General features: G+C 33.7%; 2 protein-coding genes across 6 annotated transcripts in view; one reads left to right on the forward strand and one right to left on the reverse strand.

Annotated features, from left to right (window-relative positions):
• The window catches only part of Dachs (unconventional myosin-IXb-like dachs), a 35,029-nt gene extending 28,896 nt beyond the window's left edge, over positions 1-6,133 (forward strand). Inside the window, exons 10-17 of the mRNA XM_071793819.1 lie at positions 292-569; positions 907-1,096; positions 1,298-1,469; positions 1,807-2,018; positions 2,236-2,498; positions 2,695-2,970; positions 3,295-3,394; positions 4,031-6,133. Of these exons, the coding sequence (XP_071649920.1) occupies positions 292-569; positions 907-1,096; positions 1,298-1,469; positions 1,807-2,018; positions 2,236-2,498; positions 2,695-2,970; positions 3,295-3,394; positions 4,031-4,188 (1,649 nt within the window). The 3' untranslated portion in view covers positions 4,189-6,133. The remainder of the gene's footprint in view (positions 1-291; positions 570-906; positions 1,097-1,297; positions 1,470-1,806; positions 2,019-2,235; positions 2,499-2,694; positions 2,971-3,294; positions 3,395-4,030) is intronic.
• Positions 6,134-12,792: 6,659 nt separating this feature from the next.
• Positions 12,793-27,104, reverse strand: part of Syn1 (Syntrophin-like 1) — a 227,897-nt gene continuing 213,585 nt past the window's right edge. For all 5 annotated transcript variants that reach the window (XM_071792661.1, XM_071792660.1, XM_071792659.1 and 2 more), the window contains 3 exons: positions 20,613-20,827; positions 19,273-19,490; positions 12,793-18,899 (listed from right to left, as the gene is read on the reverse strand). In XM_071792661.1, coding sequence (XP_071648762.1) covers positions 18,807-18,899; positions 19,273-19,490; positions 20,613-20,827 — 526 coding nt within the window. In that variant the 3' untranslated portion in view covers positions 12,793-18,806. The remainder of the gene's footprint in view (positions 18,900-19,272; positions 19,491-20,612; positions 20,828-27,104) is intronic.

Raw genomic sequence — 27,104 nt, forward strand, 5'->3', positions numbered from 1 at the left:
TTATTATAACAATCATTAAGACATATTATCTTAATTGCAATTTAATAGCCAGCCACTAATGTTATATATAATTACATAATTATACAATCTTGTTACTACTATTAAATGAAACAGAAAATTATTAATATGATTAAGTAATTACTTTGAAAAAGTTAATATTATCTTTTAGAAGCTGATCTGTTTAGATATGGTATAGTTTTTTTTAATACTTTGTTACCATTTCAGAATAATGATACAAGCACACTTCCTATTTCTTAATGGCAACAAGAGGTAAAACGAGATATTTTTCAGGGGGAACAGGATCCAGGAGCATGACTGCCCTGAATAACGCCGTGCGACACGCCACGGACGGCTTCATCGGCATCCTGGACATGTTCGGGTTCGAGGATCCTAAGCCGAGCCAGCTAGAGCACCTCTGCATCAATCTTTGCGCGGAGACGATGCAGCACTTCTACAACACTCACATATTCAAGAGCTCCATCGAGAGTTGCCGCGACGAAGGCATCCGGTGCGACGTCGAAGTTGACTATGTCGACAACGTGCCATGCATTGATCTCATTTCTTCCTTGGTAAGCTCTTTGTATCGAAGACAACGACCCAGCAATCGTTGCTTATGTAAACATTTTACATTTTACAAATAAATTTGTTAACTGATATATAAATATAGTTATTTCCTCTTTAGCTTTTCTTGTAATTTTTCCATATGCGTTCATATGGAAAATAATTAATGTTAATAAATAGAAAAAGGGGGCGCCTCAAGTTTTCTCAAAATTTTTATATTTTAAATATATAAGAATATGCTAATACTGAAATAAAAAAATTATTCTTTTTTGTTTTGATGAAGATAAAGATGTGATTGTTTTATGTATTAATTATATAATTAGATGTGTTTATTTTAATTTACAGCGTACCGGATTACTAAGTATGCTGGATGTAGAGGGCTCTATACACGGAACCGCGGAAAGTTACGTTGCCAAAGTGAAGGTGCAGCATAAGCAGAATCCCCGATTGTTCGAACCAAGGACCGTCGATTGTAGATCCTTCGGTATTCAACACTTCGCAGGAAGAGTCACCTACGACACCTCAGACTTCTTGGGTAGATAGGACTTCTCTCTTATTACATATCATAATGATTCAGGAAAATTATAAAATCCATTGTGAATAATTAATTAATAATTAGAATGATAATGCTTAACAATTTATGTGCAATATATTATACTATATATAATGATTATAATCATATACATAAATTTAAGCGGGTAAACTTCTTTGCAATCATCTTATTCCATTTTTAAAGATACAAATAAGGATGTTGTCCCTGATGACTTGGTGGCGGTATTCTACAAGCATACTTGCAGTTTCGGCTTTGCTACCCACTTGTTTGGTAGCGAGTTGAAGGCGTTATACGCGAGCGATACTGTGCCGAGGGGCGTCAGCTTTCGGATATCGCCAACTTCTCATACCGACCTGTAAGTAATCAACGACTAACAAACTATAAAAATTGATGTAGAGGAAAGTCCCGTAAATTTAATTTTGATAAATATTATTAATACTCCGATATTTATTGAAGAAATGTTTGACTTCAAATAAATCCTTTTTTCCTTTTTTCTACAAAAATTTGGATTGCTGAAGTAATTATTGAAACATCTTTATTAGTGACAAACTTGAAACGTGCGTAGATAATTTCTACATCGTAATAATTGTTTAAACAATGCCAACGCTCTTATGAATAATTGATTGTGACAAGTTGACGTGAAATTTAAAAGAAGAAGTATGCAATAGGAAAGTAAACGTTGTTCTTCGCAGTTTAAACGGGGACGAGCCAATATCGACGTTGACACAGGACTTTCATACGAGGCTAGATAATCTCTTGAGAACCCTTGTCCATGCTAGACCGCACTTCGTCAGATGCATCCGTAGCAATAGCACCGAGACACCGATGCACCTCGACAGGGGAGTTACGATGCGCCAGATACGCTCGTTGCAGGTCCTGGAAACAGTAAACCTCATGGCAGGGGGTAAGATAGCAGAATTTTATTTTAATTAATTAAAAATTTTTAATTTATTAAAGAAATTTTTTATTCACACAATAATAAATCTTTAATTATAATAAATATAAATAATAGTTTTAAAAAACATTATATATGTGATAATTTTAAATGTATAAAACAAGCCTATTTAATTAAAATTAATTCGATAAGATCTTGAAGCTAATATTTATGACGGCTCATACAGGATATCCGCACAGGATGCGATTTAAAGCCTTCAATGCGAGATATAGGCTGATCGCACCCTTCAAACAACTGCGTCGTGCCGAGGAACAGGCTGTCGAGGACACGAAATTGATTTTACAAAATGCACAGCAGCTAAAGAGTAAGTTCGGTGCCAGCACTAGCTGGGCCGTCGGCAAGCGGCACATTTTTCTCAGCGAGGGTATCAGGCAGCAGCTCGAGAACCTGCGGGCGGAGACGCGACGGAAAGCTGCTACGGCAATACAGGTAGGCATATTTATCTTTTTTTAACAATTTCTTTTCTGAATATGAATCATCTTTCATACGTTTAATAAAAATTCTTATTTTTTTTTTTAATTTTATTTGATTATTTTTTAGATTAAAGTGCGGCGTTTATTATAATTGTTTATATTACGTCTGAAAAGAAGAAAAATAGACATCAAATTTTTAATTTTATTTCCAGTCTACGTGGAGAGGATGGCACGTACGAAAGAGATGGCCTTTGAGAAGAACAACCCTAGGCGTAACATCTGGCATTGGTCAGAAGAAACCTCAACAACCACTTACCGGAACCAATACCGGAACCGTACAGAGGAATGTCACCGCTGGTACAGGAACTGGAACTGGCACTCGTCCAAGACCGCAACCAATCGCTGGCACACCTCCCCCGGATCCTTCGGAAAAATGCGCGGATCAAAAGATGATCCAACAAACTTGTACACACTTCGGGTTGGATTTGGTAAGCACATGAATAACACGTTCTTTTACAAAGCAAATAAATGTAAAGGCCCAAAAAAGTACAAGAATAGATACATAAAAGAGATATGAGAAATTAATATGTAATTGAGGAGAAAGAATATAGTTTTTTATATTTTTTTTTGTTTTAATTTTGTATTTTTAAATCTAGACACACACACATATATTGTGTTTAAGATAACAAAGCGTTATAACGTTTAATACTTTAGTATATTTCAGGTAGAATCGCAAATTTTGCGCAAATTTATCGCAAAATGTTGCAAGAGAAAACTTTCTAACTTAATATAATCTTTCTTTTATCATACAGGAGCGGCCGCCACCTGTCCCTCCCAGTAGATCCTATACCGTGACCGGAAACACAAAACTTGGTTACCCGCAAACCAGGATTATGAAAATGCCTTTTCCAGGTAGGAAATGTCATTTAAAATAGTTTTTGGTACATAAAGTATTAATATAAAACAAAAACATGCATAAATGTAATATTTGCCCGGAAAAAAATGTTTCATATATAATTATAATAAAATATATTTACATATGTTTGTTTTCTTTTGTATAATCTCTGTTCGTGTAAAGAAAAAAAATAATTTAAAAAAAATTAAAAGGATAATTTTCGCATCTTTTTCAAAAAAGTGAAGTTTGAGAAAAAATTGTCTATATATAATTATATGTAATAATTATATAAAATATAATTATATATATAATATTAATCTCTAATCTCAATTTTACTTTTTGTAAAAAAAAAAAAATTCAAAAGTTATTTTTAATTATTTTTCTTATATATATGTATATACGGACAGAAATTCTACAAGAGAAAAAACATGAAAATATTTTATATTATTAAAAATTTATGCTTAAACAACTAATATAAATGTATCAATTAATACTAAATCAATTCTGAGATATTTAATTAACAAACAGATTCCTAACTCATCAATTTTCAATTTTTATTTTATATCTGAGATTATGTGATTAATAATCGTGTAACAATGTTTTAACGAATATTTTCTAAGTATTTGATACATAATTTAATATATAATTTTCAGAAGAGGGCGAAGGTGAAGTAGTCCTGTTGAAGGGAGAAACAGTTTTAGTCGTAGGTGCGTCACCCCGACGAGGCCATCTTGTTGTAGAACACAATAGTACTACATTACACGTGCCGTATCAATTTATGGAATTGAAACCTTGTAATATTAATGTTTAATGACTTTTATGACACTATTTATTTGACTCCATTTTTAAAGACTTGAGAAAAGACTGTTTATATATAATATTGTTTCCTTCATACAAAATTTTGATAAATTTATACATTTCTAATATAATTAAATAACATTCTAAATTTATTAATCCTCTATGAACTAATCTAATTTTGGAGTAAAATCTACATAAAAGTGAACATACACATAATTTATACATATATCAACCAACCTATTTCTAAATTAAATAAATTTAAGTTTAAAAAATTAAGAAAATATTATATTGCATTTAAAAAATTTATTATATTGAAAATTTTATTTTATCTTGTTACTCTCTCTCTCTCTCTCTCTCTCTCTCTCTCTCTCTCTCTTTCTCTCTAATTATGTTTCATAAATGGGTTTATCATTCTTTTTTAAAGAAAGTAAATTAATTTGACCATGGAGGATTGATAAAATAAAAGTGTTATTAATTTTTTTCAAAGGCTCGTTGGTTGTATTCTTTCCGTGTGCGAGTTTGTTTGATCTCGATCATGACTGTCGTCTCACGTCTGCCAATTAATTGCCATAAGATCATCTCAGAGTACGCCGGCAAAAGTTAGGGTAGGTGATTAGTATTAAGAGAGAGAGCCGGCGGCATCACTCGCGGTGGAGTCAGCTCTAAAGGACAGTGAACTTCGTCCTCTAATTAATTACACCTCCTGTTAAACGAGCTTAACGCGGAAGTCACAGCGGCCGTGCTTATCGCTCATTTCAGACACGGCATACTGACTTACCCTAAGCTGTTCGTCTTCCATGTAGATAAGATTCTCGCAAAGAAGTCTAGGGTGCCTGATAAGAAAAGTGTAAGCCAAAAATTGCAAGGATAATAAGTTAAAGTCAAACAGAATAATATATGTTTTCGAGTTGATTGTGATTTACATTGAAAAATGTGCACAAGATGGACAAAAGACCGGTTTAATTGGATGTTAAGTTAACGTGTTCAATAAATCGTAGAATTTTTATGTTAAAATTATAACTACAGGTCTAAGTCTTTCAACAAATTGGCAGCTAATCCTTTTTACGGTATCATATGTTATTAACTATATTTCAAATGGTAGATAAATATATCTATAAATACATATCTATATATATAATTCTCTTTTTATATTTCGTTAAAAATTTATTTAAAATAATCAAAATACGTATGGCTTACAGTTATTTTTATCAAGTACTGTACAGCCTTATATGTAGAAGTATTTTCAAAAATAATGAATATAATATGTATACTTGCAGCAGGTTACGGATTATTCGTGTAACTTATATAAATATAGAATATGCACATTTTTCTCTTTCTCTTCCTCTCTCCCTTCCTCCTTTCCTCCTTTCCTCCTTTCCTCCTTTTCCTCTCCCCCTCTCTCCCTCTCTTTCTTTCATACATATATTAAAAAAGAGAATATATGATTTTATTGTAATACTTTTTACCAACAGTATTTGTTTTAAATTTCTAGTACCAATTAGAAAACACTGCCACAATAATATATCTGTATTGTTAGATCTGTATGCTAGTTTATAAATAATTATAATTATGATACTGAACCTGGTACTGTTACCATAGAGAGAAAAATCCATTTTGTATATACACGATCTCGTTTATTCACCGATTCCAAGATGAACCCAGGAATGAAAGAGTAAATTACAAATTTATAATGTAGATCTTTTGGAAAATATACGGAGCCTGTATATAAAGTTCTAACTGTATCGAGAATGTATGGTTTCAGATACCAGAGCAATATAAAGCATATATATATAGATATACGTATATGAGCAATTGTATGCGTCAAAGAATATAAAATTCAAGTACACGCACCTTTGAAGAAAGGGCAATTATAATGGTTGTTATCGATTTTTTCCAGTTTTCCCGCCATTAAAATAAATTTAAACTAGGTTTTTATTTGAATATTTTTTATTTTTCCATTTCTGACATATGATTATATTCATAGATTATAGATAACAATTAAAATAAAGTTTAATTTCAACAGAAAGAATATAATTTAAGAAAAAAAAATAATATAGAGTATGGTTAAAAGTGTCCAATAAAATGCAAAGTACGTATTAAACATTTTTTAGGAAAATAAAATCCATAAGAAACACTTTTCTCGATGACTATTAAGATAAACGTTTGAATATATGCAAATTTTTTAAATAATTTATTTTTAAATAAAAAAAGAAGATTACTAAGGTTTACAACCATATAAGAAAATTGTGTTTCTCGTGGTGTAAAAGAATTGCATACCCGGAGAACTAGGAATTCAAGAAATTGGAAATTCTAAAATCTAGCGTGTGTTTTGAGCTTACCTGTATGTCGGAATGCACTGGCTTTGATGCGCAACGCTAAACACGTACCGCGGAATTCATCTCACGAACGGAGGGAGCTTTATAGCGAGAGACGCGAGATAGAGAAGAAGCGCGTCGCGAGCGTTCCTCTTCTGTGTTCTTACGTAAACAAATCTTTAAGCTGGCCGCGCGCGCGCGGCACCGACGCTACGCGACGTTGACATGCGCTATGCATTTACCAGAAAGTGGTAAAATGTGATCTCGCAACCTATGGTACAACCTTAAATTTACAATAATTTAATATTAAAAGAAATATGATAAAAATAAAAAACTGTAATTAAAATATGTGAAGCTATACTTATAAATGTATAAGATGCATTTTTTAAGAACACGCGCACATTTCGAATAAAAGACAAAAGAATTTATTACCCAATATTGCCATTATGAAATTAAGAGAATGATTTCTTGATCATTTTGAACAGTTTAATATAGTAACATTCTGTATAAAATAATATTTTGCTTTATTTAAATAATTTTTCTAATCCAGTCTAATATATTTCATTGTAAGTTCACTGAGAATTGAAAATAATAGGATGCTGGTTGGACATTATTTATTATAAAAACATGTATCCTAGATTACTATAAAAAATATAAAGATAATATTTGTTTATTAATAAAATTGTCTTAAATTTAATCTTATTTTAATTGCGAATATATATTGTTCAAATTGATGTTATCAAAAATCCTTTCTGAATAAGTTGCATCAACGGAATGCATTGTACGTCCTGAAGAAAGGGAGCACGAAAATCTCAAAAGCGAGAGAGGAGCAAAACCAGGAATGAGGAACGAGATCGTGTATTCTACGTCAGGGATTCCAGGCGCCGCCGGAACGTGGTATGGCGCAGATGTATGTGTTTCTCGCTCTGTGAAAGCTCTACGAAGATAACGATATTGAATCGCAATGTCTCGGACATCGTCGTTCGACCGTCGCGATCCGTTCGAATGCACCCGACTGACCCGCTTCCGGCCATCTCGCCGGGGGAATCCCGTGAAATCCTATAGCAGACGGAGGGCTGCTATGATCGACTCCGACACCTTAGGCGTACCGTAGAACGAGAAATCAATTGGCGTCATACAGAGTGAGATCTCTGAGAAGAAATATTTCTCAATTTTCAATTTATTATATTTCTTTATTTATTTATTTATAGCCTATTTCTACGATTAATTATTTAAATCGCTAATCTATGTGACGCGTAGATTAGATTAGAAACGTGTTAAATAATATAAATTTTTATATTATAATATATTTTCGCGCGTGTGCGTTTTTGTTACATATATTCTTTTACGACGAAGGAATAAGAAACAATTCTTTCCAATTTTTGATGTATAATTTAGTGATTTTCACGGAATTTGCATTTCAACGATAGCACTTTATTTCGTCTGCTACAACTATTACATAACTGCAACGGACAGCTTAAGTTGTACCGCGAGCGTTGAGCAGCGGCAGGTGCATCGTCTTTCGCCTTTAATAACCAATTCGTGCAGCCGTCAAGCTTTCGAACTTGCCACAAAAGCTCCGATTGTTCCGCGGAACGTCGGAAGACGTAAGAACGAATTCGCGAATCCCTCGCGAGACTCCGCCAATCAAAAGCTGCATAATATCGCGAATATTAAATTTTTCACCCCCATCCTCCTCGTCCTTTTTTCCCGTTCTCCAAGCGCTGCTGCTGCTGCTGCTGCTGCTTGAAATGCTTTTTTTTAATATATGCCCAGAAAATATTGACAGTTAAATTTAATGCTGATTGGTCTATGTACATTTACAAATAAAACGTCGAGAAAAATTTATAGAAATGTTATGAATTTTTAATATTTCTAAAAGATAAGCCAAGAAAATATAGACTATTATTAAATATCTTAGCACTTGGATTATTAAATATATAATTCTCATTAATTTTTAAATATATAACTTAATTTTATTATATTTTGTGATCAAATACATCACATGTAAAAGAAACAGATATAAATTAATTTTGTATTTTTGTAAACCAGGAAAGTTTTACAAATCTATTATTTAAAAGGATATTGGTAAAACATAAAATTTTCGTTAAACAAACAGCATAGAACATTTTGTATAGAATGTTTGTTTTCATTTTTCGGAATAAAAGAAAAAGAATTTTATTTAAATCATATTATTCATATTTAAGCTCAAAAGGTTGATCGATACTGCATTCATATATGTGTATATAAAAGTTGAATGTAAAAAGATTAATTTCTCGCGCGGCAAACAGCTGTGGCGAACGCAATAAATGTGTCGAAAGGCTGAGGGCTGAGCGTCCTGCAAGGCGATTGCGTCGGAGGCATGCTGGAGAACGATAGACGGCCGATTGAAATGCAAATGGTGGCGGTCGACATTATTTCGATCCCGGTCACGTGTACGTGTCGGCGAGTGCGCTTGTTTCAAATTCGATCGCGCCCTTTTCCCGGGGTGTCACGACACGCAAATAAGCGACGTCCACGTTACAAAAATCCCGCTATCAAACCGCAACCAATGCCGGGCGTTCACTGTTCAGCGGCGCCATCGCGCCTGGAGATAAGCTGCAGTTTCAATTACGTTAAAGCGCGTACGTGTACCGCTATTTTATGTCTGCGACAATCTATAGTACAAAAGTTAATAATAAGAAGAAAAATTAGAATTTAATTTAAAGGATGATTTTCGCATTTTTTTCCACAAAAGAGTGAAGTTTGAAAAGATAAGAAAAAATTGCCTATATATGTAATAATTGTATATAAAATATAATTATTATATATAGAATATTGTAAATCTAATCGCAATTTTATTGTTTGTATATAAAAAAACAACGCAAAAATAATTTTTTAAAATTAATTTCCAATTATTCTTATTATTATTATCTTTCTTATATATTCAATCAGAAATTATACAAGAGAGAGAAAACATATATAAACAATATTTACATGTAATCATATATAAAGAATTTTTCAACAGAAATACACTAAAAAAAGAAACCTTAAAAAACTATATCTCAGAATATTACTTATATAAATTCAAACTATGATTTTTGCAGAATAGCCATTTAAAACTACATAATATTACTCCTTCTAAATAGAAAAATAAAGATATAAGTTAACGATATATGTTTACCAAATTTTTTATTTTTAGTACGAAAAAAACTAAGCAAAACAAAGTTAAAATAAAATCTCTGGAAAAATTTCGTACTTGAAGTTGATTAAAAATCATGCTTCACTATTTATTACCTCCTAAAACTTAATTTGTTCAAAATGTTTTTATCCATAACGTAAAATGTTCTCGTATCTAAATGTTTTATATTTTTATTGGGGAAATCCAGAAATTAGTTTATGCTGCTACATTTAGGACGGTATTCATAATCGGTTCTTATATTTTAAGACCATCTTAAGTACAATCTTAAGATGTCGTTAACCAATCACAGAGCCGTATTTGCATCTTAAGATATTACTTAAGATGGTATTGAAATAAGATCTGATTATGAATACCGGCCTTAGAATTTGTAAAAACTGATGAAGCATAGAGAACGTGTTAATTCTATTTTCGAATGTTGCGGGGTGAACGCGGCATTTGCAAATATCCAGATAAAGTTTCGTAACACAAAAGCGCATCGCCGATATCGTAACCCCCATAACGCGAACAGTTGATAAAGCCACTGCACAAAAGTCTGAACAGTATTGACAAGTATAGGTACGCGTCAAATCTTCGATCGATTTTATCGGTTTCAATTTTTTTTTCTGGACGCGACATACAATCGCCGAGCACAATGATAATTCGCACTATTTGACGAAGCGTGCAACAGTGGAAAACCAATAAACAGCGTAAAACACGCCCGGAAATGTCTGTATTGTTGATCAATAATCGCTTTTTCGAAATGCTTTTTAATCCGTGGCCAATATTTCTTTACAATCGTGCTATTTGAATTCGGTTTACAAAGTATCTCATAATAAAACGCCCCGTACGTAAATATATAATAATTTATAATAAAAAATTGATCTCCTCTATTATTTTTTATATATTAATTTCTATTTTTTAAAATAAGTTGGTTTATTTTGACCCAACTGGCCAATTGATACTGGAATTGCACGACGTTTCGACCGAATTCCGGTTCTTATCGAGTGCCTTTGTTCGAGTAACACCGATCCGCATAACAAAATTAATTGCATCGTTGATGTGGTGTCCTGACTACATCAAGATAAACGCAAAGAATTCTTATGCGTTCCAAAACAAACGGTGATACATGAGATTAAAAACGTCACCAGCCATATCGAGGCAACAACGTCCGAACAGTAAGACAGTCAAAGTCGAACTATTTCCCAGTTCGGACGTTGTTGCCTCGATATGGCTGGTGACGTTTTTAATCTCATGTATCACCGTTTGTTTTGGAACGCATAAGAATTCTTTGCGTTTATCTTGATGTAGTCAGGACACCACATCAACGATGCAATTAATTTTGTTATGCGGATCGGTGTAACTCGAACAAAGGCACTCGATAAGGACCAGAATTCGGTCAAAACGTCGTGCAATTCCTGTATCAATTGGCCAGTTGGGTCGAAATAAACCGACTTATTTTGAATTATTTGCTGGCGACTGAAATTGTTTTGTTTATTCTATTTTTTATTTAGCAGAAATACTTTTCTATTAACTATTACTATTATAATTATTATTATTTTCCAAATAAATCAATTAAAAGCAATTTATCGGTGAAAGCACACTAATATTTTGCTGTTTAAAATAGTTACGGAAAGTTCAAAACCATCTTAATATATTCGAATCTATTATTAAGAGACTCACAAAAAATCTCATCTCACTTTGATCTCTAAATCTCTAAATCTCATAGAGTGATTTCGCCAATAATATACCGGAATGATACGATCTCACTCTAAAGCTAAATAGTAAGTCACGATTCACTAAAGATCGACTAATAAATAATTCTAACGGAGTGAAGTTTTCCACTCAAAATTGTAGACTGACATAATTCGATCACTTCTATGGTCACTGATCTACTGCACTCGAAAAGAGCGCTCTTTCACTCAAATAGAGTGCGATTTCACTCCAACTCATAAAACGCAATTTTACTCTTTCTTAGAATGGCAAATTACTCAAAGTGCACAGGCTCAATTTTCACTTGCTTTTCAAATTTTACTCGTTTTGAGAGATATTTCACTCTTCGACTTTTAGAGAGTGCAATATGCTTTGTTATGATTTCTTATTTGAAAAAACGTATATTCGAACGTAGTGTTCTAACACATGAAGTTGCAACTAGTTTTAGATGTACTTGAACCAGCGATATCGTAGTCGGCAGTAAATACAATCTAAAAGAAATCTTCTTTTCTTTGCGTTTCGATACATAATTTACGACTGCACGATTGGAGTTCTAAAGAAATTCAAAAGAATCGCGCCAGCTTCGTGACTGGAAACGACAAAAATAGGTTTTCACAGAGCGGAGGGACGCGGACGGCGGCGGGGACGAACAAAAAAGTTTCGAGACTTTGTCATTTTTATCGGCAGTCCCAATATCCACGTCTCGTGATTGCCTCGCGAAACTTTTCTGATCTGTCTTCCGGTCGAAGATCTCCTCCATTTCGCTCGCGGGGCTTACCGCACGTAAATCACACGCTGCGTTCCGAAAGCTCGTGTATGATACAGGATGCGTTAAAATTGATCGTCTGGAGTTTTATACACACGGCATAATAGTCAAAATAAATAAAAACGCTTTTGCAAACGTGAATACAGAAATCGCTTGCTTTCGAGTTAGGCAAAAATATTTTGTTTCGTCATAAATATTCATAAATTGTCTTCATTTCATTTCAAAGCATGCATTTGTGCGCAAGTATGAATTATAATCTAAACATTAACATTTCCAGTGTAACTCAAATTCCAAAAATCTGAATTTTTTCATAGCAATAAAGTAAGTTATTATGTTAATAAATCCTAAAATCCGGCATTTAATAATTAAAAAATTATGGAGCATTTTCACATTAGAATATTTATTTATTATGCATTCAAAAATAAGAATTATAATGCAGACAAAAATATGATAGGATCAACTCAAGTTTATTTTCAGCTTGTGTTAGCAACTGCTAATCCATCAATTCTTATAACTATTTAAAATAAAATTTATTATTCACTTGTTAGTTATTCAATATTGCCTTCATAGTTTCATCTTACATTTTTATTATAATAAAAATGTAAATAATAAAAAAATTCTAAAATAAATACATTTTCAGAAATAGAATAAAGAATAACAGTCCCATTCGTTGTTCTAACTGCTTTTGTTTATTTGGTAACTCATCAATATACAAATTTGCTGTAAACTTAGAGAAAATAAAGCGGAAGGTTCCTGTCTCATCTTCCGATTTACTCAACGATTCACTCTAAATTATTTAAAAAATATGCATTCCACGCGCGAACGAATACGCTAATAAAATCCTCGATGTTTCAACTTAGTTCGTTAATAATAATTAATTGTTAATAACTTGTTAACAGTCGCTTACGCGCGTTTATGCGAGACGCACTCCATCGATCCAAAACGGACGCGATAATTCACCGCTAATATCCTTGCCGCCATTTACCCCGATACTAAAGATGAGATTGCATCAGATTGCAGATATGTAGTTTTGCAGATATGCTATAAAAATATTAAATAGTCTACTTATATAAATTATTTAATACTATCCACAGGTAAGAGAAAAATTAAATACATAGAATTAATTGCCAATTCCAATTATTTTCAACCTGATCTAATTCTATTCTTATAAAATCTCAATAATAAAGTGTTGTGTGTTGATACAATAACTAGTAATTATTTATTTCAAAAGACATTTCATCGAACATACCTTTACATCAAGATTAAGATCATCGACGAAATATCTAATTACTCAGTGATTGTTTGTAGATGCAAAACGATTGTGGAGATTTTATTAAATCATCTATATATACTTACAACAGTTACAACAAACACGAAACTATACGAGGCGGCGAAAAATCGTTCCGGTTCGGCTCGAGAGGCGCGAGAAATATACTCGGGAAGTGGTAAACGGATAAAATCAATAGGACATGACTTCGTTGATATGTCTACTTAACTTCAATCTTATTATTGTACGTCCACCCTATACAACATTCAACAATCTCGATGGGAGACACTCGTATTTATACAAGAAAAAAGAAAATCACAGGCTTTTATAACACACGCCAGACGAATGATAGGTAAAATTTATAATACAAAAATCTATTAGTAGTTAAAATATTATTATTATCATCACCATTATTGTGTTTGAAGGTTCGTCTTGTAACTTCCGAAGCTACGAAACGTTACCGCACGACGGGTAATAATCCGCGTTACCCGTTACAGGTCGCTGTCTCATTATTATTATCATTATCATTATCATTATCATTACAATTATCATTAGCGTTATCATTATTATTATAAATAGAATAGAATAGTAAAGAAGAAATGTATAAAAGATATTTAGAAGAAGAAATTCAGAAATTTTGGTCATGAAGTACTCTAACAATAAGACATAGAAACGTTGCAAGTGTATCTGCATAGAAAAAAAAATATATATATATTCTTTAGCGATATAAATAATTTATTTTAAACGAATAAATAAGAGCGATAGGCAGTAGTTGCTTATGCTGATCTCTAGCCTGGTGAAGTATAATATACTTTCGATATGCTATAAAAGTCTGTGAAAAGAAGCCTTCATTCTTACATTCTTTCGTAACACCTTGTGTCAAAGATAACTTCTTAAATGCCTGATTTCCTCGTTTCAATATGATTTAATGATTCCGGAAATCACTGATTACCGGTAAATCTTCGATTGACTTGACGTATTAAAATTATCGTCTTCTATCACACTTCTTAAAATTAAAGAGATTCTCAATGTCTAGTACTGAAATCAATCAGAAATTCTAAATTTTTTAAATTAAAAGTATATGTATATTTAGATTCGATTCTCACTTTTCGATTCGATTCCAGGGCTTTTGATTTTTATGAGAATTTTCATCTTCGAGAAACTAAAGTTGTAAATTCTTGTACATCTTTAATTTATGTATATTCTCAGATTCATATTTCATCTGTAGAGCGTATGAAATCGATGGATCCTCAGATTTCTAGATTTTATACCGTCCAATATATATCAAATCCCTACAAGTCAATTTAAAATTCATTTAAAAAGTTAAAAATAGATTTACAAACAGATTGTGTAAAATTTACAAATGAGTTCCCAGATTCTAGAAAATCATAATTCTAGACCTTTTGATTATTAGATCCTTCAATCACTTAAAATAAAAGTCCTGGATCCTTGAAAACACTCGCAACCTTTTTATATCCCCTTCCTGTCGTATTATATGAATTTTTTAACATTTACATTCTGAGCAGTGATATGAATGATCGTTTAGATATGCTATTGCTTTTCGGAAACAAAAAAATCAGGCTGTACACATCGACGCTTTTTCGCTACCTTAAATTTACTTGCGTTAAAGAATACGAATCGTACAAAACAGCTAGAATAGCCGCCCATTGAATTATCAAGGGACCTTCTATCTCGCGCTTTTTTCTTTTGAGGTTTCGTTTAAATTATAAATGCCATAATAGTTTAGGATGCGATACTTTTGGCGATTTATATTCTATTTTTGTCCAACAATGGTTCTTAGAACTAATAAATGTATGAATTACACTTAAAACGTTTCGTGTAAAATTAAAAAATCACATGCTATAAAAATAAAATGTTGGAAAAAATTCCGTAGAACAATTTTTCGAGGTGTATAATAAATCGTCCTTTTAATTTAACATTGACGTACTAAATTCCCTCGATTTCGCACAACGTATATCCTTTTTCGTCTCTTTTTTTTTCAAAAAAAGCACTCATCGACTTTTAGCAGATTATATTTTTCAAATATTACTTTCGTGCTTTCCTTCCACTACGAAATAGAAGTCAATTTATTTTACACAAAGATGTGTAAAATACTCGACAAAAACTTGGCAAATTTCGACACCACCAAATTCTCAAGAATTTAAAAACTAGGTTCTTTCTCAATACCGTTCATCGTGATACGAAGAGACGGAAGATTTTAAAATACAAGTCAACCTCGATTCTCGCCTCTCGCCACGGAACGGCCAAGAGAGGATATTTCCATTTTGTCTGGCGGAGGAGATCGATGGCGATCACCTCACCGTTCTCGAGTACAATTCCGAGAAAGTATTTTGGCCGCGAGAGGAGAAACGCGCCGGATATTCCAACTTCCGTGAACTCACTCGTGGGGCGCTTTGACTCTGTGTGGGCAGGCGGGGGAGAGAGTGACATAAATATCGTCTTACCGAAACGAAACACGTTATCTTGCGAAAAAGTTCTCTCGCCGGAAGATCAAGAGAGTAAACTCTTTAAGTCCTTTCCAGGTGTTTTTCAACTCCGTGGTGGTACTTTAGTGTCGTGCGACGCACGTAAATTTTTTTCCGGGGGAACAAAAAATGAGAGCAAAGCTGACCAGAAATCTCTGTGTAAAATTGAAGTATGTAAAACGTGATATTCCCCTTCATTATATACGGTTACCGGGCCGATTGAGAGAAGCTCGTTTTTACACAAAGCCCAGAGAATCGTCACGAAAATTTTCAAGTAAAATTCGTATTATACAAAAATATATTTAAAAATTCGACAAACTGAAAGTGCGCTAATCATAATTTGCTACAATTGAATATCAGCCTCCATTTCGTTATTTTCGCGTTGCAATATACATTTTCGCAAAACTCGTTCGGAATGGTAAAACAAATTTATTATCATTATTATTACCGTTTCCGGTTTCGTTTCGCAACTTAATACTTGAGCGATTTTAAAGGAATGTATTATTTTGCAAGCGTTCGAGGGAAGCGGAAGGTCGAAACACCAATGAGCGGCTCATTGTTTGTTAATAACGGCTGCGTTTTCACCGCGCACAATAGTAAAATCCCATTTTCATTGTTACATTGACAGAAATGTGGCGTTAAATGTCACGGGGGGAGGGCACTATTAATTTTCAATATTACGATATCCTAACAATAAATTCTATCAATAATGTGGTGTTCAACATTTCGCCATAATACAATATACCACATAATCTTAAATACAATTATACGATTGGTACCTATGTTTACGTCGAATGTATGATATCTACATGAGAATTAGATTTCGGGACTAGTTCTGGCCACGCCGTAACGCTACATGCACGGTGAAAACGCGGGCTTTATTACGATTAGCTCCTACTTTCGTAACGACGTTACACGCTTCGTCTAAACGTCTCAATCATGCGTATGATCAGGGTTATCACAATGTTTAAACGACGAAGAGAAATTTTTAAATTCTATGCGAATATTTTACTTCACGAAATAGCTGGAGAAATAATGTGGACAAAAATGAGATGTATGACGGTAATTAAAATCGACTAAAAATTAATTATGCCCAAATAACGGACAATTTATGTGAATATTAACTAAATAAAATGTCAATATATCTAAAGTTTGTCAAGTTGTAAAATATCTCGTCCGTACATAATTGCATCGTTTAATGAATAATATATTAATGAAAAAAAAATTAATACATGTAACATAAATTATTAAAATAAAAAATAATATTTAAAATTGCTTATTAAAATATCGTAATTTAATTCAAGTTTGCGTCGTGATTTAATTAACATAATTGAATTAAAATTAAATCAAAGCGTTTATGTAATAAAATTAATCCATGTTATCTCTTGTTATAAAATATTTATTTTGTAAACGTTATTAAATAAAAATGTTAAATAAAAGCCAATATTAAAAGATTTAATTTAATGAGACGTAATTTAATTCAACAAACAAAAATTTAATTTAATTACAAATTTAATTTTATGAAACATTTTCTCTCGCGCGCGTATAACAAATAGGAATACTTTTCATCAAAATATCATTTCACGTCATTTCTCGAACTCAAGTTGTACGAATTGCATTTAAAAGCGAGAATATTTTCACGGATCGTAGTCGTCATTTAAACAATCGTGCTCATCTGATTTCCATGCTCGTTACAATCATCGCAATTTAACATCCGACAACGGTTTAATGAATGTTTATCGATAATCTGTCGAATCAGTTCTTTGCGATTACTCTTACTTAAGGTTAGGTAAGTAGTTAATTAAATTAGTTACTTAGGCGCGTTGATCAGCGGCGCGGGTGTTTTTCTTCTCACCTCGCCGCTTCTCCGTCCTTGTCACGTATCGTACTTTCTTCGATATATCGTCTCGTGGATGGCTTCGTATCGATTATCGTCGAAAATAAAAAAGGAGAAAAGGGACTGTTGTCCAGTTTTTTTTTAACGACCGTCTCGAGTCGATTTATTCGCAATCGAGCCTCTCGATGAAGACCCTCAAACGTGGACTGTCAAAATTAATAAATGCACAGTCTTCTTTTCACCTTGCTTATACCTCTTTGACGAAATACTGGAATCCTTGGACCGTGTCCGAGAATTCTACGATGTGTGCAAGTTTGAATCTTTGCATCTTTGTTGAAAAAAGCTAGGCCGTTTTTTTTAATCTTTAGGATCTTATATATTGAAATTTGATTTGAATATTGTAAATATTTGAATCTTTGAGAATTCTTGACATATTACGTACTAAAATAAATACTAAAATTTTGAATCGTAAATAATCAAATCAATTCTTGAAGATTCTAAAGTTTCGACCATTGTGGAATTTTTAAAACTATCCCCGGAAATCCTAGATTTTAAGGTTTCAGATTTGTAAATACTGGAATATCTAAAACTTTAATTTTCTAAATGTCTAATATTTTAAGTTTCAAGAAATTTATAAAAAATTAAATATTCATCGTATTAAAACTTTATCGATTTCAAATTTATAGCTTTATCCAGTTATAGAATTCTCGGATCGCTATCCTGCCCGAATTCATTATTCTACTCTCACTCATTCCTAAACTGTTACACTATTTACTCTGTTTCACTTCGAACTCTTTCTTCTCTCCGCATTCCAAAGTTTCAAAAACTAGGGAATAGGATACTGCACGCGATGCGGAACCTTTTGACAAGGATAGTCCTTACATTTCTTAATCCATTAGGATGATGTTTCATGGCTCATCAAGTCACGGTTACTGTTATTTGTTACTTCAAATCCCCTCGAAAGAAAAGAAATCGACATTTTCTTCCTCACTGTGTGATTCTTTCGAGTTCAATGAAGAAAGACGCTGGTAACAGACCTGGTGGTGTGGGGAGGCAAATCGGGGGCCTCAGTGAGGGCCCCCTCGTGCCCCTATGCACTCAGACCGAGCCGATGTATCTTCGCCGAAAGGAAGTTGTGCAGAACGAACACGATTGGTTTCGGACAGCTCTCCAAATCAAGCTCCTACAATAGAATTAATCGATACTTCTTACTTATTGACCGAAGTACGGCATACGTAAGCTTCCGGGTTTTTTAAGAAAATATCTGCTTTTTAAGTAATCAATTTTAAGTATTTATAGATTCGGGAAAAGAGTAAGGAAATAGTTTTTTAAGAACTAAGAATATATAACTAGCCTTTTTTAGTCATTAATAAAAAAAAATAATAATGTAAGTTAAAATAAAAAAATTTACGATTATAACAAACGTTCCTTCATTTTCATAAACTTATCCTCAAATTTACGGTGGATTTACTCCAAAGACATTAAAGAGACATTAAAATTTCCAGTCTTCTCAGTCCTTTTGTGTTCTAAAATCCGTATGTCTATCAAATACTCACAATTTCGCCGTCTTCGCCTCCAAAATCGAGCCACAGAAGACGGGCGCCGTCGTCCGCGGACATTTTCAATTTGTCGAAGGATCTTCTCCAGAGTGGCGTGGGCGGTGAAGCAGGACTTACGCCGTTCCCGGCAGTGCCCCGCGTTCCTGCGGCGTAAAGCGCGAAACCTTCCTCGTGGTTGACAACCAACTGACAGGCTTTGCCTTGCCATGTGCAACCTATAACACACGAAATATCAACGAAATTAAAATAACAGTAGGTAAAGAAAGATATGAATCTATGCAATATCCTATCCTATTTAATTGATTCCATTCAACCTAATACAATTCAAACGTTTCTTTAAATATTATTTTTATATTTTATCGTTATTATCCCTAACTGCACATGTAGATTCTGAGAATGTTCGGAGAATATTGCAAACGTAGAAAATATTTTACGAAATTAAATATATTCTTAGTACATTCGTAATATCTGTAAGGGATAATAGATACAAATTCTGTTAATATAGGTCAATTTCGTGTCTTGTTTATTCTCCTTATGATGTTTATTGTTTCGCCAATTTTTCTTATTTTACTTATAACAATAACACAAATTATAATAATTAAATAATTTAAACTTATACACATAATCGAAATAAATCTTTTAATAAATTGATTGTTCATTTTTTCTGAATAAAAATGTGATTAGATAATTGGTAAGAAAATTTTAATTATAAATTTTATTATTTCATAAACCTAGTTACGTTAAAAATAAATAATAATGAATAAAGGCTATATTTTTTATTTATTTTTAATCATCGTGATCGTAATTAAATAACTGTATTTAATTTGCATGTAAATTTCTTGCGACACGCTATTTTTTATGAGACAGCCTGTATTTGTAATACATTTTTCCATTGCGCATTTCTGCCGCATCGGTATCCACGGTTCTTTATCATCGACGAGTTCGACGCAAGACGCGAATAAAAAGACGCGTATGAAATGGGCGAGGCATTCATCTCGATTTATTATTGCCGTTCGTCGTCTCTGAAAAGAAATTAAAATTCATCGAACCGAACGCGGAAAATGACGAGAGTAGTAGATGTCGACTATCATTCGCCGCTATATAACTAACATCGAAGGAACTCGAGTTCACCATTTCCTCAAGTATTTGACGCTACGCATTTCCGTCTCTCGTCCACACAATTTTTAATGTATATACTATTTGTCAATTTTATTTTCCAAATTTTCCTAACCTTCTTAAATTAATTTACTAAGAATTACTTCAAATATCTAAAAAAATCAGCCTCTTTTTTAAATTATTAATGATCAAGTGTATAGTTAATATGTAAGATTACTTACGAACGGTGTACTCCCGTAAGGAATGAGCGGCCGCGTGGCATCCCTGAACGATCGCCCTTGCCCAGGCCGCCAGATCTCTTCGTGTTTCAGCTCGTAAATGATGCGTGACTACCCCGTCCATCGTGCCAACCCGAACCGCGAACGTCGCCCCGTGTTGAGTCGACCCGCTACTGCTGCTCGCTGCTTCATTCTGTCGCGTGGGAGTGGAGACCAGCCTGAAATCATTCAGTTCAAGTCGTTTTTAAGCCCACAGATTCTTATGAAAGTCGTTAAACATGTATCAATCTTTAAAAATTAATACAAAACTATTGAAGTTCTCCTTCCATTCTCTAAATCTCATACAGTGGTTTCGCCAATATATTAGAATTAGAGTGATTATGGATAGTCATTCCAAAAGAGAGAGTTGTCACTCTAATTTGTAATTGAGTAAATGCGGAATGCGGGCATTCCCTCTCATAAGGTAGGAGTGAATTTTTCATTCAAATTTTTAGAGCGGCTCTAGCGAGATTATATCACTCTTCACTCTTTGATTTTTAGAGAGAGTACATCTTGCGGTTAGACGCGGTTCTTACATTAGATCGATACCCAAGCATGATAGAATGAAGATTGAAGATTCCGCGGGGGTACAAAAATCACGTGACATCGCTCTTAGGGGGCCGTCGGGTAAAAAGCGCCCGACCTTTATCGAAACGATCGAACGCGCCTTGTAGCGAGTCACGGGTATGGATTCATTCCCGCGTCGTCCCTTCATCCCTCTCTCTCTCCCAGCGGGTAGGTAAATTACCTCGTCATCCGGCTCGCCTCGCTCGTAAAATCGTCGCGGCTTTATTGCATGTGGGACGAAGCTGCAGTGTTCACCTGACACGGGTTCGGCCACGTATGCACCCCCCGGTGCCCCCCCCCCCCCCCACGAATCCATTCCCTCCCACCAATCTGCCCGCTGACGAATGGTCCTGACGTTCGCGAGCCCGTGCACTAGATTTATAGATTTTTCCGAGGGACACTGGCGAGCTCGAAAAAAAAGAGGAAAAACAAGAAGTGATAGAAAGAACACCCTACGCAATAGAGGACAGAACGGACGTAAAAAAATAGTACACTTGGACCGGAAAAAATGCCTGTGGCCCTCGGCATTATTCGACATGCCTAACGGTCGCCGCCGCCGGGGCCTTTTTCGCTCCGATGCTATAATGATTGCCCACTGGCATCGAGATGTAGTTGAAATTCCGTGACAAAGCAGAGCATCTAGATTGTTCAAATTATACTGCTCAGAGCATTTAAAGAGATGTAGGAGGGATTAAAAGAAACATTAATTTATCAGCAATTATGCGGCTGAAATATTGTTTCTGAATTTGGGGAACAGAAATATTAGGGGTATTCAAATAAGTTAGAGTTTAACGGTTTGACAGGTTATGTCGGGTTAAAGTCGAGTAAAAAGTTAATTTTTAAACTTTTAACCCAAAGATTAATGTGATAGGTTAATGAGTCACTTATGTATTTTGCATAACCTTAAAGAGTAGCGCGCCCAAAGTTAATTAATTAACTTTTTACTCGACTTTAACCCGACATAACCTGTCAAACCGTTAAACTTTAACTTATTTGAATACCCCTATTGTTTAAACATCCGATATCTGAGTCTGAATGACATTTAAGAAAATAAATCTTTGAAATATTTAATCATCTTTAGATCATCTTTATCTTTAAACTTCAAATCTATCCTTTAAGCATTTCTCTTGCAAATTTGTTGGAAATAATGTATTCGTATCCATTATCTGATCCAAACACAGATCTTAACGTCGCTAGATCCTTGATTATTGGCTGAGATTCGAAATAATTTGAGTTCTCCCGGCGCAATGGATATTCATTGGCATTATCGCGAGGAGCTCTTCGGCGGGACAGTAGAAAAAAAATAAAACAACGGCAAAAAGCAAAGCGCGACTGGAGAAAATTCCGATAAGCGGGAGGAAGTTGGAGAGACAGCCGCAAACGGTAAATAAAAGCGTTAAACGAGAATGGATGTTCGTCGGCGGTCGTAATCCGACGAAAAAGCCCGCAGGAAGAAAAGAAAGTTTCCCCGGGGATAGCCGAATCACTTCCGGTTTGTCTCGCAGTAAAACTTCCTTAAGTCGGCCATTTCGCGTTCTCGCTCGCGTCGGGCCCGATACACCACAGGCCCCGTCGACCGGAAATAAAACTTCCCGACATGTTCCGCTCTTTTCACGTGTCTTTCAGCTTCTTCGTTTCTTTCGCCCCATCGAATGGAAACTTCAAGAAAACGATGTCTGAATGTTTGATGACGGAAGAAGAAGATGATTAATAGCGACAACCCGAAACTCGAAGGAAAATTTCTTCCCCTCGTGCGATATATTGATTAAATTTTCTATTTAATGGCCGCGTTCAGCAGACACAACTGTTGAGTTCGTCTTATCATCACTCTACGTTGATTGGTTGGTTCTAAAAGTAAGAGCCAATCACGTTCGATTGCTACTGAGCGGCTTGGTCTGGTGAACGCGACCAATGAAAAAAACGTGGACGATCATTATGCATCAAAAATTTCAATAAATTCTAGCATTAAGATTTATAACGTATATAAAAATGCACGATTAAAGGTTTTAATAAATTTTATAATTATATTAAATAAAGGCAAATAGATGGTCGGATATTGAATGTGAATCAAGTATACTAAATAGTTAAATATTAACCCAGTATGGAGTGACATCGTAAATAAATTTGTTCTATTGTGCATAATTTATTATTATCTGTATTGCTTTATTATTGACCAAACACGCGCGATACGCATGTTTAATCGGAAATGTAAATAACATTGACTTGTTAGTGAAACAAACACGCAATTATATACAATTCCCTATAATTTCTTCCTCCGATAACATTAAATAGGAAACCATCTTCGATATATTTTTATCTTATCTTAATATAAATGACGTCAATTTATCCGCCTCGACAGTGGGAAGTGGGAACAAGCAGCCTTCTTACTTCGTTATACAGTATCTTTGTTCAAGGGAAAAAAATGATATTCGAAATGTCCCATATATATCCCGTATATAACGGACACGATAAAAACAGAGGCGCGGGCTCGTAAGCTCCCACGAACGATCGATGCGCGTTTCCCTCTAGTCTTTTTCACTTAAAATTTAAACGAGGCTTAGCTGGATCACCGATCATTCAAACAGCGTGACTGCCTGACACCACATTTAAGCCGCTCGAAAACGCCCGGGCTCATCGTTAAAAATGAAGCTGACGTTAATTCACAACAGCGATGCGTGGGAAAGTTTAACGCGATATAAAATAATGCAACGAGACATTTTCGGCGTTACGCAATACATAACTTTCGCTCGGGGCGCTTTATTTTTCCACGTATTTGCAGGAGGCAGTCTTTGTGGCAGTAATAGTTTATACATATATATATTATGATAAATTTTATACAATTTTAAACGTATGACAGAAGATTGATGTAACATTTTGCATATTATTTCACAGATTTAGAGATAAATTTTCTTTTAGCGTAGTTTTTGAAATTTTAACATTTTCAGTATTATTTTGATAATAATATGCATAAAATAAAGCTGTAAATTATTTAAAATACAACAGAGAAATTAACTATAAAGGATAATACGTCCTCTTATCTATTTGCAAACTTAATTATATGCGCTACTTGAATTTCTTACGAAAAATTAATCAAAATTGACTTATAAAAGAATATATTTCTAAAGCTTGATGCCAACTTTACGAAGCACTGTGTATAAAAAATACATTCAAAGAGACAGAAAACAGAAATATTCCCGGAAAAAGATTCAAATGGAAGAAAAGAAAAACATTCTGACTGAAAAGAATAAGTTTATACTTAAAAAATATCTGCTTTTCTTTCAGTTTTAAAGAATAAAGTTAAAATATAGTTATTAAAACGTATCATTTATATATTTCTTAAATGAAAATGGTTATAACATTTCGCTAATTTTTAAACGACAAATAATTTTGATTATATCTATACACTTTATCATATTTACTTATTTTTATTCCAATTTAGAATTCAAGAAAGACTGGATATAAGGATTTTATAGATTAATCGATAATAATAAAATTTATACCTATTTATTAAAATTAGCATTAAAACTTATTATTAATAGCTATTAGTAATTTCTCTTATTACACTTAATATTAAAATTGAAATAATAGTCAAAATAAAATATTGATTATTTCAGTACTTATTACTTCAATCAAAAATTAAGCGAATTTTGTACCAACTTTTACAATGCATATATACATAAAAATATAACCAAAATATCGTTCACGTCAAAAAATAGCAGCGTTCGGTGACGAGAAATAGCGCGGAATATTAAATCCCGGAAAATCTGCGATAAAATCCGATTAAGACGCGCGAGATCTCGTGATGACGAGTATCGACTTTCGGCACGATCCCATTAGTTCAGTCGCAGCGACTATATTTGCCGATCATCCGGCGTCGAAATTCACTATGAATTATCAATAATTCGATTCGTGTCATAGCGCAACACTGGCGTTTATATCCTTCACATTTACCTCTATTACGGATTATATACGCAATTTATCCTCGCGCGCGATTGTAAATCGAGATCAATCGACAAAATTATGCAGGATTCAAGGATATATGATAACAGCGAGATAATGCCAATTATGAGATAAATATAGGTATTTTCTTGATATTCTTCTCATATTTTTAGTTAAACTATATTTAGTATTATTTTTGTATATAAAATATTCAAAAAATGTTCAAAAAAACTAATTCTTATCGATATTTTGCTAGCATCACATCCATTTGAAACAAGTTACGCAACTGAAATCAATACATATATAGATATATGTATACATATATATATGTATATAGAGATCAATATAAGAAGCCGTCTTACGTGTCTCGAACGAGGCCGAAGGGCCAATCGGGGAATAAGGACGAAGAGAGACGAAGGGATGATGGTTGCAGGATAGCGGGAGAGGATGCGCCGCGGGCAAAATCCTGAACTCGTTCCGAATATCGTACCTCGATTGCACGCGCGATCGGAAACTGTCGACGACACCTTCGATAATTAATGTCTACCCCGGAGGATTTAATTGATCCAGTTCACCGTTCGATTATCGGGACCCCATCTTTCATATCCTGTCCTACCGCCCTTCTACCCCGCGGCCTCACCCTACCCCTTTTTCAGCCGCTCTTATCTGGCCCTTATCCGCCTAGCCGACTCTATCTCTATGGCCTTTAATTTACTACGGCAGACAATTATGAATCTTATTAAGCCGACGCGAAAAGCACGGTAAAGACATATTACGTTTAAGAATGTAGACATTCTAAAGACGCAGGATAAAAGAAATCTTGATATGTAATAATACAAGAAGTAATATACTATGTACTTAAAAATTAATTATTATACAAAATTACGCGCACGTACTTACGTACAAAAAACAAACACATCACACAGATAATCCAACATAAAAAATTTGTATAAACGATTAAGTTCCAATATTTAAATATCCAGACAAAAACAAACATAATTTTAAAAATAATAATAGTAATAATTTTTATAGATTACTTTTAAGTAATAATTCATATTTTAATATAAATTTTCGTATTAATTTACAAATATTTTGTATTATTAATATTTTATATGAATTGTATTTTCGTATTTCTTATATAAATTATGATTAAAATTTAATTCACTCAAACTCAACATATTTCATGTGCCTGAAAACAAACTGTAAAATAAACGAAAGCAGGAGCAAATAATAAATGATAAATGCTTAAATAAATTAAAAGTCAATTCGCTGTTAGTAGATTTTCTTTGCAGCGAGAGTTCTGTGACGCGGAAGATTCGATGAGTTACGAACGCTGGAAAATATTTCTCCCTGCGGAATGTCCGTCGCTTTTTTTTTCAACGTTCGTTTTCCCTGCTCTTTGAACCGGCTTTTCTTCCGGCTGCCGTGGAAAGGCGACCGTTTGTCACCGGACATCGTGAAGAGGAGAAACTGGGGAGAATGTTGGGGAAAAACAGAATTTGTGTGCCACCGAGAGAAAGAGAGAGAGAGAGAGAGAGAGAGAGAGAGAGAGAGAAAGAGCGGGGGAGGGAAGAGTTGAAAAAGAAAATCTGAAAGAAAGATGGAAAACGGACGTTGAAAGAAAAAGTGACAGAGAAATTATGTTGGATTATATTAGAATAGATTTATATTTCGTCTTTCAGAGAGATGAAAATATAATAACAATTTAAAAAATACATTATAAGCAACAAATATTTATAAAAAGACTACGTGCGATAGCACAGCATAAAAGCAGCAGTAAAATAAAAAAATTGTAAATAAAATATTATTAATATAAATAAAGATAATAAAATTAGAATGTATGAAAGATTGAAGATTGCATAGAAATTAAAGAATCGCTGAATATAAAAATCTGAAAGATTCAACGATCCCTAGATCAAGAATTTAAAAGGTTTCAAAAAAGAACAATCT

The sequence above is a fragment of the Temnothorax longispinosus genome, chromosome 11, assembly GCF_030848805.1.
Source record: "Temnothorax longispinosus isolate EJ_2023e chromosome 11, Tlon_JGU_v1, whole genome shotgun sequence".
NCBI classification, from domain to species: domain Eukaryota; kingdom Metazoa; phylum Arthropoda; class Insecta; order Hymenoptera; family Formicidae; genus Temnothorax; species Temnothorax longispinosus.